Source organism: Ambystoma mexicanum, chromosome 8, assembly GCF_040938575.1.
Source record: "Ambystoma mexicanum isolate Mex_15411 chromosome 8, UKY_AmexF1_1, whole genome shotgun sequence".
NCBI classification, from domain to species: domain Eukaryota; kingdom Metazoa; phylum Chordata; class Amphibia; order Caudata; family Ambystomatidae; genus Ambystoma; species Ambystoma mexicanum.
Genome location: NC_090929.1, coordinates 182,652,368 through 182,668,730, shown reverse-complemented (window position 1 = coordinate 182,668,730; position 16,363 = coordinate 182,652,368). Strand labels below are relative to the sequence as shown.

Below are 16,363 nucleotides of genomic sequence, written 5' to 3'. Positions count from 1 at the left end.
TTTTTGCTAAATGTATGACCGCTTCCCTCATTGAAAAGGTGGGTCTTATATTCACTTGGCCATGGGTGAATGCTCCGCCCAAGACTTGCAGCAGGAAAGATGCTCCAAATGTTTCATTTTGTGTTACCCACACAGAGTTCAATGGACACATTATGATCGTACATGTGGTGTTGACACATCTAGGATCATAATTAGCCTTAATAATAATGGGGATTTTGGAGGATTAGCAAACAGGCATACCTTACAAGTTGGCGTAAACTACATGTTTCCACATGTACTCATTTATTTGTGTACCGTTTTCACTTGCCCTATCAGTTGCCCTGTCACTCTATTAGATACACATTCATTGGATTCATTGGACACGACAATTCGCTGTGTTGCAGGAATTTAGCCTCAACATATTCAAAATAGTTATTCACGTATTCGTATGTTAACAGTAGGACTCATTAATAGGCATGAGTTGGTTTGTGAATCTGATCTTGCACCTCCAATGAGCAATGTAACTTCTGGGAGAGTGGCAAAGGATCTGCTCAATAAAAAAAAAGAAACAAAAGGTAACACTGCACACCGAGCGCTTCTCTCGCCGGATTACAGTCCCTTTGGCGCCTTCATGATTTCCCAGCCAGTGAATCATCTGAAGCCAGAGGACCTATGTTACCAAAGTACGGCATTTTATAGGAGAGGTAAACTTAACATAGTTGGCTCCATAAAAATGTTGCATTCACTGAACTGATTTTTGTTTCATGTTTGCTGTTTTGTGAAGCATCAGCTTGTATGCCGTATACCAAGAATTAAATGCTCACAGTGAAACAGTTCTTGCATTTCTTTCCGAGAGAGTTTTTAGGCTCTATTTACTGTATTGTTTAGTTTCAAGTGCCATATATTAAAGCACCTGTGCAGGGACCAAATACAGAAAACACTTTTATTTCAAAAGATAGCTTCAATGTTTGAGAAGGATTTAATGGCAATATGCATCATGTATGATTTTAAATGCCTAATTCTCATTCTGGTTACTGACTAAACGTCTGCTTTGACCTCATAGTTTGAGGAGTAGGCACGCATCAACGTCATTTTATTTATGAAAATACAAAAAGCCAAAATCGAGCTTTCATATTTTTCTTTCCTTCACAAATTTAACAGGTGTAATCAAAGTTGAAGTCTTTCCGAAAATTGAGACTACTGGACTCACAGCAGATGATGTGACTGAACTAACAGGGCAATGCTACGACACCATGAGGACCACCTTTTTCAGATTGTCTAACAAAATGAACCAAGCAAATGGGCCATGTCTTTGTCCAGAATAGGAAGCCTCTTGTCAGTGGAACATGATGTAATCTCCTTAAGTCAGTGTTTCAGTTTGTTGTGTCTAGGACCTGTGTGTGTGCGTGTGATGCTTAAAATGCAGTTCGTTATGCACATGATTGAGTTTATGCACGTGTGAGCAATAAGAGCGTAGGGAGGGACATCTTGGAATAGAGAAGCCCCAATGCACACAAACCTACCCTTATTCTCATCCAAAGCTCTTGTTCCTTTGCCAAAACTGTACTAAGGTATTCATTCTGTTTTAAAACCTAGTTAAGCAGGCTGCTTCTCCTTCCCACTTTTTGGCTGTGCCAAATATAGTGAATTTGAGGTCTTGCTGAAACAAAGGTCTCCCGTGAAGCTCTGTTGGTACTTTGCTTGAGCAGTACAATCAGAGAATTGCACACCTACATCAAATACTCAGTTATATTTTATGTGTGTTGCATGAGTCACTTTGACCAAGTTAGTACAACCATGTTGAAGTGTGTCAACAACACAAGTGCCAACAACACAAGGGCCTCTGGTACAATTATTACTTATTTCATTGGGGTGGCTTCTATGGGACAGAGACAGAAATAGAGGAGATACATAAAATAGCTTTCTAAAAGGGTAACCTATACCTTTCTGCTCAGAATATGCTTCTTATATGTGCATTTTAGTCATTATTGCTCTGAAGAGTTAAGATTTTCTTTTAACAATCTTTTACTGTTTTATACCTTTTCTAAAAAATCTTTTTTTTTGTGATTAATTTGTTTTGCCATGATTGTTGGTGCTTTGTCCCATAAACTGCAAATGTGAATATAGCCATAGGATTAGCAGATCCCTCAGTGGGACCAGGCGTTGTCAATTTCATATGCTGACTGTTGGCTCCCAAGTTGAGATAGTCATCCCACTTAAGACTTCACACTCACCGTTCTTATTATAATTATTCCCTGGGCTAGCTGCTACTCTGGTGTCTGCTTTCCCAATGGTTTGGAGATCACAGGTCTCAATATATGGGCAAAAACAGTTTGTCATAGGATGGAACTGTGGACATTTAGAACATATGGTGAATGTGATATTTTCTAGTGATAAATTCAGATTTCAGAAGTTTGTTTAATGGGTCTTGAGCATAACACTGGAATAATGCCACATGTAATGTACATACATTCAAAAGTATGATTTTTTTTTTTAACACAGTCCAATAATGGCCTCATCTCCACAATGGGGATTTCCAGAAATGGTTTAATTGAGGTTTTTAGCGCTTAGGCCAAAATAGGAAAATCAGCTTTAAGAACATGATCCTAGAACTTGTAATGAGTATTACTGTGGTTGTAAACAGATGCTCTTGGTTTATAGTTTAAATATATATATGTATCGTATATAACATTCTTGGTTTCAATTATTCTTTTTGTTTTACTATGTACCCACAGATTTATGCCAAAAATAGAATTAAAGTATTACAAAAGATGGCAAGTACTGAAATGGGGATTGAACCCCTGTTGCAATACATCATCCTGTTCCCAAGGCACGCATATTGCTCCTAAGCTATCCTCAGGGATTTATATTCTGTATATAAGGTTTTTCCTGAAATGTTTCTAATTTTGTAGACAAATCTAAATTGTATATTTTGAAACAAATCTGACATTTGAAATTTTGTGACGTAGAGTCTACAATGTTTCGAGAATACCCCACTAGTCCAGCGGCTGCGTCAAGAGAGGAAGGCATGCAATGAGTGTATTCACGCCTAGCAAGCATGCTGTAGCTTGGGTGGTACCACTTATTGGTATCATCATTCTCCATTTCTGCTGTTTGACAGTGCCACTTGCAGTGGCATCTAGATCATTAGTTTGTGCTATAGTAAACATTAAACCTGAAATGTATTATTCTACCCGAAATATCCCTCAATACTGGGCACTGCTGAGGGATGTTGTAAGTCTGGGCAGTTAGGGTTGCCATATTGCATCTGCTGTTTGACTACAAAATGGTTTCCCAATCCATTACCTCCATAATAATAATAGGAAAAAGGTATTCTATCCTCAGCAGAGTGAAAACAAGACTGCATCACTCATTTCTAAGATAATTTCCTAAACATCTTTGCTTGAGAATGCAAAAGTAATCCTCCACATTCCAGAACTGCAATCAAACCCCACTATTTTGTGTACTGGCGCCAATCCGCCCAGTTCTTGTTGTATGTATGTTGTACACCTCCAGCTACTGGATCAATTTGCAATCTTTTTGGGCACTTTGTATATCCTACTTAAATTGTCTGGGGGAATTGATGTGCAAGGTAATAATCACTGTGATGTAAATTGAAACGTTCTAATGGATTGTGTCCTCCCACGGATTCCTCATCTTTGACATCCTGCTTGCAGACTTGTAACTTTTTTTCTGACAGCTCGCATATGCATGCTTTTCTGTTAAACTAATGATATTGCACTGTTTTTGCTATGGAGATGATATATTTTTCTTTTTTCGAAAGGGACATTCTCTCATCTCATTATTTTGGAGATATTATTCTCTTTTAAATCACATGTTCCCAGGTGTTTTGTCCTTAATTGGTATCTGCTTAATCAGATTGGGCCTTCAGTAGCGTTAGATTGTTTGTACTGACAAGAGTGTATGTTCATTGATGCTATTGTAATGGTCATGTCTAGAGAAATATGTTAACGGGTGGAATATTTTAAAGAAAATAGTTTTACTTTTGTGGATAATGGAAAGTGATGTGGGCATTTGTTTAAAAGGTGGATTTTGTTTTTAAAATAAGACATTAATCTACATTTACATATGATTCCCTTTCCCTGTCTTTTAGCACAAACTTAAAAGCAATTTATTTCATAATGTATTTTTTTATAATCAATGACTGAATCCTTCTTTATCTGAAAGGTTTTAATATATAAGTGCCTACAACAAATTGTGTAATGTGTATTGAAGTTCATTATCTGTGTGTGCAATAGTAAATATAAAGAGGCTACTTTGGACAAGGGCTTCATCCAAAGACTTTATTTTCGAATTTCATGTGGCCAATCATATTGACAAAATACAAATGTTTGCAACCATTTTGCTTAATCTTAAAATGTGACGGTAGCTAGTGAAGCGTTAATGTCTTTTTATGCGTTACTGCTGTAATATGCTCTTCACTGTGGAGGGTCTGCACAGCTTATTGGAATGGTTCAAGAAATGTGGAATGGTGAGTGAAGCTGAGTGTAGATCCAGCTCTAGATTGGATTGCAGTTGATAATGTGAGCAGAACATTAGCCAGATACCATTTGTGATGATGAGGGGATGAAGGCGGGGGTTATAACAGGTTGTTGCCTCCTAGAATAACGGGGAAGCACTTTGAGTAAGGTGGGCATGGGAAGTGTTTTCAAGAAAGTGCATGGTCTTCAAACATAGCATAAATCAACTTTGATTCTAGATGTTTCTTGAAGATATGATGGGGACGCTGGATGGCAGGAAAGTGGTTACGGGCCACTCTGGGTTCCTTCCTTGAAGAAGAGTAGTGAAGGTAGAAGCCAGCTATGTGGAAGTTGATGATATGCGAGTGTGGAGTGAGTTGAGTAGCATGATATTCTTAGCAGAAGGAGGTGGAAGTATGGGTGGTGATTGGGATTTCGCAAAGAAGGATGCTGTAAAAGAGAGGTCTGTGGTCTCTAATGTTGCAGGAGTACAATGGTTGCGAGAGTGGATGAAAACATAACCAGACATGTTGGTAGCAGCAGTAGACAAAGAACCTTGCCTACACGTTATGGAGGTTATGTATTATTCGTTGCCTATTTGAAGCTTTTTATTTTGGTTTCTTGTGTATGTTCCTTATTGTAATGTAATAATGTAATTTTGAGACCGGAGACTTAATGTGATGTGTTCTTCACTGTGGAGACAATGCCCAGGGGTTCAGAATAGTTGTAGTGGGGTGCAATGCAGAGTGTAGGTGAGTGAAGCATCCAGATATTTTTTGATGTGATGAGAGGATCAGAAGAGTTCTTGTAATGATAATAAAAACATGCAAAATAAGCGGTATCTTGTCATCATAATGGGTACATTGTTGCCCATAACACCGAGGTCATGGCGTTTCCAATCTAGTTTTACCCTCCAAGTATGTGTGGTCCCTACCTTTTTTGCCCCATATACATGGGTATCTATGTGAAATTCTAAGGACAGATAACTCTCCAAAATAATTTTTCAGAGACTTAAATAGTATTACTTATATTAACATAAAGGTCCAGTCAGTATTCAGTGACATTCTTTTAAGTGTAATGTTAAATATAGTTATCTTTGCCATTTTGAGGTATGTATGCCACTGCTGCACTGTTGTGCGGGTTCCCCATAATGCTTCAGTGGTGTTGTAATTCCAAGTTCATCCAGAATAAGTGATATTGTTAGGACATAGATAGCAGTTGCAAATCTGTTATCTTAATTTATTCTAAGTATGTGCACAATTAGAGCCAGTTTGGCGACAGTCATTGTTGCCTTGTTCTGTTATTATACAACACTAATTTTGGCACACTAGCAACCAATCTATAAATTGTACATTTCATATAAAGTCTACCTCTATTCAATGTTTTAGTTGTGGTGGCATTGGTGAGTACTTTTCGCTTTATATAATAAAACCATACAAGCAAACAGATCATTTGCTGAAACATTTAGGATATGTTTTCTGTGTTGGGACAACACAGAGCAAATTTAGGTTAAAATGTATTTTACAAAATACACATTTGTCTTTGTCTTTTGCTGTTAAGTTTAATTAATAAAACAATTATATACATTTTATCTTGTGAACACACCTATTCCAAACCTGGAACATAAAACGCTATTGTGGTATTTACAAAAGTGGATCTTGTTAAGCAATTTTTATGATGTATCACTGATATTCCTCTATGACCTATTGCTATAAACACTGTGATATGTATTGGAACAGATAGGCTATATTTGATGTGACTAACTAGTTCCTAAAGTTGTTCATTTGAAAGTGTATGCTAGTACACTGCAGGAATGTTACAAAGATATGGCCACAGATCCGAACCGATAAAAACATAAATACATGCTCATCCTTGTTGCCTTGTTGGGAGGAGGGGTGCCAGGAGAAATAACACAGCAATCTATCTATAACACAAAAGATTTGCAATTTGGCCATCTCGATTCAAGTAATCAGATGTGATAATTCCAGCTCTGAATGATAAATGCAGCTCTTTTATAAGCAGTGAGATGAGATTGAGAAGCATGGGCTTCTGATGGTTTTTCTTGCAGTTATGTCAGAGTTCTTTTTTGCAGGAACCTTAAAGAAGATGAAAAACAAATTCTGAATTATTATACTAGTAAATATCTATAAACGTAAGCAGCAAAGTCAAACAGATTTTTCCCATACATATGGAATCTTGATTGGATTAACGAATGAAGAAGTGACTAACTAAAATGAAAACACAATAGCAATGATGAAAGAATCACTAGCGGGGCTCATTAAGGGTCCGGTAGTAACCAAGCCGGTGCTACCGGTGGGTTGCTGTCGGACCTGTAAATATTTACTGGCGCATATCTTCCCGTTGCCACTGGGAGATTACAACACTGGCGGCCAGGAAAGTCAGGCGCTGGTAAATTGTAAGTCTCCATTCCCATAGAGTCTGATACTCTATTGGAGTGGGGACCACGGAAGCACCGGCACCATTGCTAACGGTGCCGGTGCTTCCGTGACGGTCTGTCTACCGTGACCGCTGTGCCCAGCAGGGTCAGACATGTCCTGTGTGGCGGCTCCGGCAGGCAGACCTGTAGTATGCGGTCCGTAAACAACAGTGCCGGTAAACTTATTGGCACCATTGTCTCCAGACCAGCATACTTGTACTGAGCCCCACCGTCTCTATGACCGGAATCCATGGGAACTATCCAACCAAACAAGTGTACACCTTTTAACGCTTTTTAAGTTACACTAAATAGTTGAGATCATTTTAAAATGTATATTCATTTTGGTTTAAACTGGCTTACAAAAATGAATAAAAGCACATTTGTCTAGCCGTTATGAGAGGGATCTAATTTAATCTAACTCTAGCAAACAATTCATTCAAATTGTTGACCATTTGCCACTTTTTTTGTATTCCTCTTCATACAAGACATTGCAATGCTGCAGACATGCATAGTGAGTTGGTTATGTCTCCCTTCACAGTAAATGTCATCATTCCTGTTGTCCTGGGCTGGTGGACAACACTTTTGATAAAACTCAAGCATGTTTCTTCTGTAAGCTAAAAGCTATGACCATCTATCATGGATTCACGTTGGATACTAAAACGTGTCTGTCACAACCTCTGTTTTAAGAAAGTACTGTAGGCTTGAAAGGTAACAAGTCTATTACAGTGCTCAATCAAGGCAATCGATAATGTGTTTTAGCTCTTTTTGCAACAGTAGAAGCAAGTCAATGATTTTCAAATTACACTGAAACGTGTTGATTCTAAGGTGCACTGGACGTTTTACAGAGAAATAAATTCAGTGTAAGCACTTTTCCAATTACATGTACTATGAAGATACTGCAGTGGACTTTTAGCTTAGCCATGATTTCTTAATATTTGTTTTGAGTAGACATTTGAACAGCTCTGTTAGATGTAAGTAATGCTTCCTTGTCCACCATGGCATCCTCTACAGAGTCACATGCTTACTCTAAAATACTGATCAAAGAACAGCTTCTGAAGAATGAGGAATTATTTTGTCAATGTATTCGGGAAATGACCAACCAATTTAAACATTAGCTCTTGAGAATTATGCTCCAACATTATAATAATTGAATATAGTCTCTCTTCCTTGTTTTATACTGCAACGTTTTGTAGAAATAAGCCATCTTGCAATCTTCAGCAAGCACGAATTACATGAGAGACTACCAATGGCAACTATATATCTGCCAAATCTGATCAGTCTTACTCTGATCTAAGAAAACCTGGTACCAATTTAAAGCCCTTCCGGTCTCATTTTTTAAAATATATATATATATCTCTATATCTCTCCTCAGTATCCAGTAATCTAATCCCTGTAGAACTTCTACCACTTGAAATGTTCTCTCGAGCCACCCTCCTTCTAAACACCTGTTTCCTTCATCGATTGCTATTGACTCTTTCTGCAAATCCATTCTCAGTGCTTGCATGTATCCTTTCAATGTCGTTTTCTCCTTCTTTGTATGTCGTTCAGGTTTAAAAATGCTCTTGAACCATAGCTCATTTCTTGCCCCCATAGCTCATTTCACTATATCAACCAATACACAGCAAAAATGATTCCCCCAAAATTAAGAATGTTGAAAATAGAGGTAAAAATATGTTTTACTGGCCGTAACTATGCTAAACATGAAGAGAAAAAAATACCCTAACTTTAATATTTAAAAAATAAAAAATACATCAAAACAAAAGAAATAGTGTGCATGTCTAAACACGCTCAGTATGACTTAGAGCAGGTGCAGAGCAGAGTATGAGGGTTTTAAGAGGTAGGATGGGATTCCCCTGTATGTCAAAGTATAAATTCAAGTATAGAAATCGGTGAAAAAGAGCAAAACAACGGATGATGAGTTGTCCTGAGGAAGGGGTTTGGTACAGACGCTCTCCCCATTTCTGCTTAATCAGTAAGAAACCAAAAACACATTTTGGAAACAAGTACATATGTGGGAATAAATTCCTTTTTGAGAAAGTGTTTTTTACTTTCTTCATTCAAAATATCTTTATTTTTACTGTTTATTTTAATTTCTTTGTACAATTAAGTCCGGGTTTGTGATCACAGAATGTTATAATAGATACATAAACCATCACATAATCCTTGCTCCAAATCTTTACCTTCGCTCGGTCCCCTGCACTTGCTTTACCATTTCAAGATTCAGTTTGATTTCTCATTGTGCCACACAAACTCTGGAGTTGTGTTACAGTTTCTTTAACATTCCTCATAATCGGCACCTCCTCTCTCTCACACTCAGTCAAGTACAGTTCCTTCACCTTCCTCCAACTAAATATTTTGTTTATTTTTACTAGCTGTATTATACACCAATCTAGCTCTCGCTTTCTCTCTCTCTTTCTCTCTTTCTCTCTCTCTCTCTCTCTCTCTCTCTCTCTCTCTCTCTCTCTCTCTCTCTCTTTTTTTTCTTTGGGTGAGACTCAAGTTGTAAATTGTGTGTTTAGAGTAAGAGTATCACAAGCCATAGATGAAAGCAGCACAATCTGAGATAAACCACAGATATCCTGATGGAGGTGGCAGGAGGGGTTGCTGTGTTTTTACAGATAAAGGTAGAAAGAGGAGCTGCAACTGAAGTATTCCCGGAGGGTGGAACGGCCTGATACTTGGAGACAACCATTGTCATTTTATGAGTCCTTGTTGCCATTACACTGAGGTTGTTTTGTTTGTATAGGGAAGGTGAGAGGGTTGTGGATACTCTCTTAGGGTAGTGCTCGTCTTCTGACAGACTTTGCAAGGGACCAAAGGACAAAGCTGCAGAGTCTATAACTGTGTTTGTTATTTTCTATTTTTGGTGTGTATACATACTGTGATGGATGGGCGGCTTTCACCCAGACTGCTAACCAATCAGTGGGTCAACACACAAAATGAATCATTGCCTAGGTGCTCACAGTAAATAGTATGTTTTCTTGGCAAAAGAAGACATTTTTTAAAGAAAGGTAATTCATTGTACTAATATTGTAAACTGGCTCTTTTTAAAATTTCACAATGTTCATTTCTCATGGTCACATGCAGTATGTATTGTACTCATAATAACAATGTTACACTTTGTTTATGCAACATGTTCTGATAGGTTATCCGTTCAAGATGAACAGTTTGGTACACTCCCATTGTACGCTTTGAAAACACCCTAAGAGAAACGGGAAGCGGTCAAATAACACCAATGTGGGTTTATGACTTATCTGCTTAAAATCAACAAGCATTTTGGGAACATAAGAATAACTACAGATCTTTATATATTTGACATATGTGTCTGTGATAAAATGACGGTATGCTTTAATCACTACATAATGCAAGCTGGGCTTGGCGCTCTTTTCATTTTTCACAAAACTCACCCTGACATTATTAATCATGGAGCATTGTGAGGAATTCGGGCATTCGCAAAGCGGGTGTGCACTCGCCTGGGCTTTTTTGATGAATATGTAAGAAATTGAACGATGGGAGATCAACCGTGTAAAATGTGTGGGACTAAACCGCACACATTTTCCTATGCTTGCCGCAAAACAAACACATAGTCATGTGTGCTCTGGGTGGACACATCCTACAGGCGCAGTCCCCCTGTCATGACCAGCTGGAATGTGACAGCCACAAGTACATTAATGCATCTCAGGAAGGGGGAAGGCAACACCTTCCTCCTGCCATGGCCAGCTTAATTTAATATCAAAGGCTCCATGGATCCACCCTGTCTATTATCAAGGTTCTGCTGGTGGCACCGCATACTGATGAGATTTAATTGAAACAGGCCTGCTCACAGAACTGACAAAAGGGGACAGGAAACCAACACCTCTTTGATATGCAATGTGCAAACTGGAAGCTAGCTCCCACACCTCTGTATGAAGGGCAGTGAATGTCATGTCTGGGACAACTGTTTACAGTAGACAACCCATGCAGGGAAACCCCTTTTCAGAGGGAAGAAGTATGTGATTTGATGGAGACAGAAAGTCTGTTCTCGCCCGAAGCTTCAAGGGAGACCTGTGATGTGATCAGGAGCCACAGAGAGCTCAATTAACCAGAGAGACACTTTGATCCACAACAGACTGGAAGATGGGTGGAACTTAGTAGTACATGTTGTCACCCTTTTTACCTTTCCTGTTGCAAAGCGCTCTGGTTATGACCTCACGCACAACAGAAGATAGTTGGTGAGGATCCAGGATTGGTTCATTAAGGTAGCTTAGCCTGCACCAATCACTGGGGCCCACTTGGCTTTATAAGTAGGTTGAGCCCTTCTTTTGGCAGATCATCCGACGACTTGGAAAAGGAGTAAGAAGAAGGACTCATCTGGACTCTGGCTGAAGGTACAGTCTGCCTTACAGCTTCCACCAGTGAAGAAAGGCCAGGATTTCCAAGAGGGAAGCAAGATCCCTCCCCTAAACATCTCCCAGGGAACAGAGAAGATACTGACCTCAGACTGACCTCAGAGGACCGGTCCAGCAGCTTCAGAACCGGTACCCAGCCAGCACACAGCGCACCCTGCTAGGTTCTGCCAGCAAGCCTCCTAAGTGGCAAGTGCCAGAGAGTCTCTGACCAAAGTACAAGCCTGTTGCCTGCAAACACTCTCCTCACCTTTAGGCCGTCCCCCTTAAAGGATGACACAAGCCCAGCGAAGAAGCTAGGAGGAGTGCCACAACAAGCATCAACCAGTGTCCATCTTTTAAGGACATTTTCGAGGCAGTCGAGCCCTCGAACTGTGTCCGGCTGCACCACTGAATGTTCTCATGCTGCAGTCACTAAAGTCATCCGAGATGCCTCGAACAGTGTTCCAGATCTGCCAACCAGCACAGAGACACTGATTCTTGACCCTGAGCCGCCGTGTAGGCCAACCTCAGCCATCTGTCCAGCTTCGCTTGCCGAACTGCCTGCTGCCTGATACCTGTAGCTGTCTCCTGCCTTGAACTCTGTTGCAGGAGCGACAAAGCGTCCTGAAACTGACTCGATGCTCTCGAGCATCAAGATCATCTCACGCACCAGGTACATAGCGGTTCTATCCCCATGGTCCTTCTGCGAAGGCCCCTAATGACATTTACGACCCCTTCCTCCCTTGGTGCTGAAACCAAATAACCTTGAACAGTTAAGACCGATTGCTTTACCGACTACCCTCCTGTCAGTATCTAGAGTGCATCCCTTTCCTTCGTTAAACTGTATGTCCTCTGTGTTCCTTTACAGGGTGGGTTGTATTTTGTAGTGTGCTAGAACTGTCTGTTGTAATAGTAATAAAGTAGATATTTTTATACAACATTGACTGGACAGTCACGTTTATCATTGGGTAATAATTTTATTTTCGCTGTTTTGCAACTACCCAACGATCCTTGCAGAGATAAGCCTGCCATTCCGTCCATGTTACCAAAATTGGACAAGGAGGTTTATAATTGACGTGCGTTTCCAATCTGTTTGGATCCCTTCTGGTGTAATAAAAGTGTGGGGCTGATTGATGGTTTAGAAACCGATATTCAGCCCTGGACCACTGGTGCCCCAGAAGTGGATTCGTCACAAGCATGTATACTCATTCGGACAGCCTCAATGTTTGGATGTGAGGATAAAATGCTTGTGACATCTGTCACTCCATTGAGATCTTCTAGCCATCTTCCATCTTGTTTTCAAAACCAGGACACAGACAGAGCCCAATTAAGCCAAAAATGTAGACAAGGCGGTGGGGTACGGCGAGAAGAAGCAGGGTCTCTGGTTCAGGATGCTTGTGAATATGGTGCTGTGTGCATGCCCAGTCACCAATGAATAGACAGGCCATTGTTATGGTGTACTGCCATTGTAAGCTATGTAATGCAAAGTTCATTATCACCCTAAAGTGGTCTGCCAGCCAAACAGGATGCTCGGAACACAGGCTGTACCGTATGGCACAAGCCTTCATTCCGAGCTGCCTGAGCAGCCAGCGCCCTCCTCCCTTCACTGCTCTCAGTGCTAATGATGTCTCTATTTTAAAAAAACAAAAAAGAAACATACTTTTCCTGTGAAGCGCCAGGCCATGCAGTGTTGCTGTCCCTCAGTCTGTTTTCATGTTGACGTTATTGTCTGCGGACTGCGGCTTTCAGTAGCACTGTACGGCCTAGACGTGCCGCACAGGAAAGGTGCATTTCTTTTTGTATTTTTTTGTATTAGAACCTGTTTAGGAAGCTACACTGGTGCTAATGGGAATATGCCTCTCTCGGCGGCGGGCCAACCTTTTTTCATAACAGCTCGGGCCCTTAGGTTGGGTGGTGTGCCACTACCTAAAGGGTTGGCCCGCTGCCTCGGGCATAGCGCCCCATAATAAGCAAAATAAAGTCAATTTAAAAAGAATAGGGTCCATAAAACTAATAGTTTTAACTGGCAGTTTTTAATTGCATTTTACATTTTCATGCATGCATTTATGTCCCCATGTTAGAGTAGATTTCACTTTCTTGTACTTTTCTGCTGGACATCTGGATTTGTTTGCTAATTCTTCTGAAGAGTGAGAACCTTTTTCCCCACCCACCCTTCCTTTTACTCTGGGGCTTGGAACCTTTTTGACCACTTTTTGGTAATTTTATTTGGAGTCATGTTTTCTTCCTACTGTCTGTCATCGACATGTTAATAAAGCAGCACACCACACCTTGTGTGGTGTTGCTGGGAGCTCCTGGAGATTCCCCTCCATTGCTTCTTTATTTTCCTGACTAGCTCTTAAAGTTAGCAGTGCAAGGGGATATTTGTTATCCCTTATGTGTTTTATTTTTCAAGACAAGCACACCCCACCTTAAGTGGAGTGCTGAGGGGAGACAATGGGCCTCATTACGGGTTTTGCGGACCGGTAATTGCCCATTCGCGGGTGCCGGTAATAATGGACTCCCCATCCCCATTCGGCCCCATGGGGCAGAATGGGAATGGGGAGCTCGGATGCACCGGCACAGTTCCACAAGTTGTGCTTGCGGGTGCCGCACTGCCTGCTAGGTGGACCTGGCGGGCAGAGCGAGACCTGCATGCAAAACTCGTAGTATGGCGGTACGGGGACAACGGTGCCGTACCGGAACCATTGTCACCGTACCGCCAGGGTCGTAATGAGGCCCAATGTATCCCTTTTCTCACCTGTAGCTTTCTGGTACTGTGACGGATCCATCTGTTCGGGCTGGGAACAGTGTACCTTTTGCATGACGTTTTGTGAACTTTTATCGCAGGCTGTCTGTAGGGGACACGAGAGACACCATTTACCCAAAATCGTGTTCTTACTTTTTTAAGACCTGAACACGGTGATCTGTCCTTTCTGGGTCCTTCTTCTACCTATCTGGGTGGGGGAGGATTCTCTTGTCCCTTTGTCTTTGCCAGCCTTCTCAAGGAAAGCCTGCAAAGGGTCTTTAAAAGCCTGGCAGGACAGGAAGTGGGAGAGGTGACCAAAAATCCCCTCTCCTTTGTCCGGCACTATGCCTGACTGAAACCAGTTTAAACGGGGAGGCTGCTGTCTCCATTAGACAGCCACCCCTCAAGTTGAATGGTGCATGGGTGTATCGTACCAAAAGAAAAGCACGTTTATGGCACATTCGGCAGTAAACGAAAATGACGAATTCCCATTTTTGTGTACAAGGGGAGCGGAGGTTGCAGGGGTGTTCCACGCTCCCCTTGCATGGTATAATGGGTTTGGGGCTGCAGGGTTGTCCCCCACATACATTAAAAGTCGGCTTTGCAATTTTGTAACTCAAGCTTTTGAGATTCGTTTTTTTAATGTAGCTCCTGCATGGGACATGATTGGTGGACTCAGCCAGTATTCCTTGATAAATTCCCGAGGTCCTGGAGCTGAACTTCAGAGTTGACCTCTGGAACAGAAGATTCCGAAGAACGACGAAGCAAGACGCCACCAGCAACTTCCAACCACCGCCAGAGCCGGTTGAGAAACTGCTGTTGTCCTGACCTCCTCATTCTAAGCGCCAAGGGAAGATCCGAAGAAGACGACTTCCTCCCATGGACTGGTGGGCCTAACCTGTCCCAAGACGAACTACAATTTGCACTATCCCTAGAAGAGTTGCAACCTCAACTGCCTGCAAACTCCCAATACCTGAGGTCCTGTGCTGCTGCTTTGTGCATAGTCTCCAGCAGCACTGTGTTGCTTGCAACTTCAAGGGCATCCTCCTATAGCTGAATCAACTTGAATTGCGTCCCGAAAGTCCCCTCACCATACGAGGCCTGGGAAATAGACAGAGAAAATAGTTGATCGCTGCGACAACCGTCACTCCACCGAGCCCGGAAAAAGGTGCCAACAAGCCAGATCCTTTGCTGGTTGTATGTCTGCAAGAGAGCTGTTGCCAGATCCACCAAAGTCACCTTCTCCTGTCGCCAAGACTGAGAAACCTGTGACCAGATCTGCTGTATTCTCACCGCTGGAACCATCCCGCTGTAATTGCTTCTCCAGTCAAAGGTACTGTCTCCCCCATGGTCCAACTTACCAGGAGTCAGCTTGCTTGATTCGGTGACTCTGGGGGCTGTAGATAGATTGTATCTTGCACCCTCCCAGGTCCACATAAATGTACATTGGGGTGGACAATCCATTGTGCTCTTGTGGTAAAAACACCTGTCATGGGACACTGGTCCTTTGGGCAACCCTTCAGGGGGTCCTTGAGCTTATTTTAACCAACATTTGTACTTACCTGCTACTGTAGTGAATCCTGCTCAATAGTACCTCTCTGAACACTGTACTTTGCCTACCTGCCTTGTTCTACCTAACCCCTGGTCACTGGTGGCCCACTGATACTGAACTTTGAGTGACTCGTACCAGATAGGGTTGGACTCTTAAGACAGGCTTGGGTCAAAGTTACAAAAAGTTGCTTAGAGTTTTAAAAGTTTGCATATATTTTTTAAGGTGGTTGACTATGTGATGTGTTATCCTAAAAGCTATTCTGAACATACTTAACTGTATAAACCTATGGTTTAGCTACTCTAAGAATTTTACAAGTGATATTATACTGTGAATACATGTTTTTGTACTTACCTGAACTTAGAAGTACAACAGTGTGCCTTAGTCTATATAATAAATATCTATTTGTGTATATCTCTCTACGGTGTTATGTTTTCTTGAACCAAGGTGTGCTCTGAATTATGTGTCCCTACTACAGCCCTCCTCCCTCCTTAGACGAAGCCTAGCTGCTTGTGCATTGCTACCATACCTTTTGGTAGTTCAGGCCAAACCTAAGAAGTGCAACCCTGATAAGGCCATCATTAGGCTTGAGACGAAACTGGAGTGCAAGGAAAAAACAGGAAACATGCCTTCTCTTACAACACCTGTGTTGTACGATATATTTTGATTAATATGTTGATGATTTGGCTGCTTGTTAAGTGGGCACTAAGATATAATGCCTCCTAATGTACAGTCCCACCCCACAATTCTGGGCAAGAAACAGTGTTTTGATGTGTAGTTATGGTTAAGTTGCTGTTTCCATAG

General features: G+C 41.3%; 2 protein-coding genes across 5 annotated transcripts in view; one reads left to right on the top strand and one right to left on the bottom strand.

Moving 5' to 3' along the window:
- The window catches only part of AGPAT2 (1-acylglycerol-3-phosphate O-acyltransferase 2), an 818,715-nt gene extending 814,450 nt beyond the window's left edge, over positions 1-4,265 (top strand). For both annotated transcript variants that reach the window (XM_069609592.1, XM_069609591.1), the window contains one exon: positions 1,141-4,265. In XM_069609592.1, coding sequence (XP_069465693.1) covers positions 1,141-1,304 — 164 coding nt within the window. In that variant the 3' untranslated portion in view covers positions 1,305-4,265. The remainder of the gene's footprint in view (positions 1-1,140) is intronic.
- Positions 4,266-5,995: 1,730 nt separating this feature from the next.
- EGFL7 (EGF like domain multiple 7) overlaps positions 5,996-16,363 on the bottom strand; it is a 73,818-nt gene continuing 63,450 nt past the window's right edge. For all 3 annotated transcript variants that reach the window (XM_069609593.1, XM_069609594.1, XM_069609595.1), the window contains one exon: positions 5,996-6,556. In XM_069609593.1, coding sequence (XP_069465694.1) covers positions 6,534-6,556 — 23 coding nt within the window. In that variant the 3' untranslated portion in view covers positions 5,996-6,533. The remainder of the gene's footprint in view (positions 6,557-16,363) is intronic.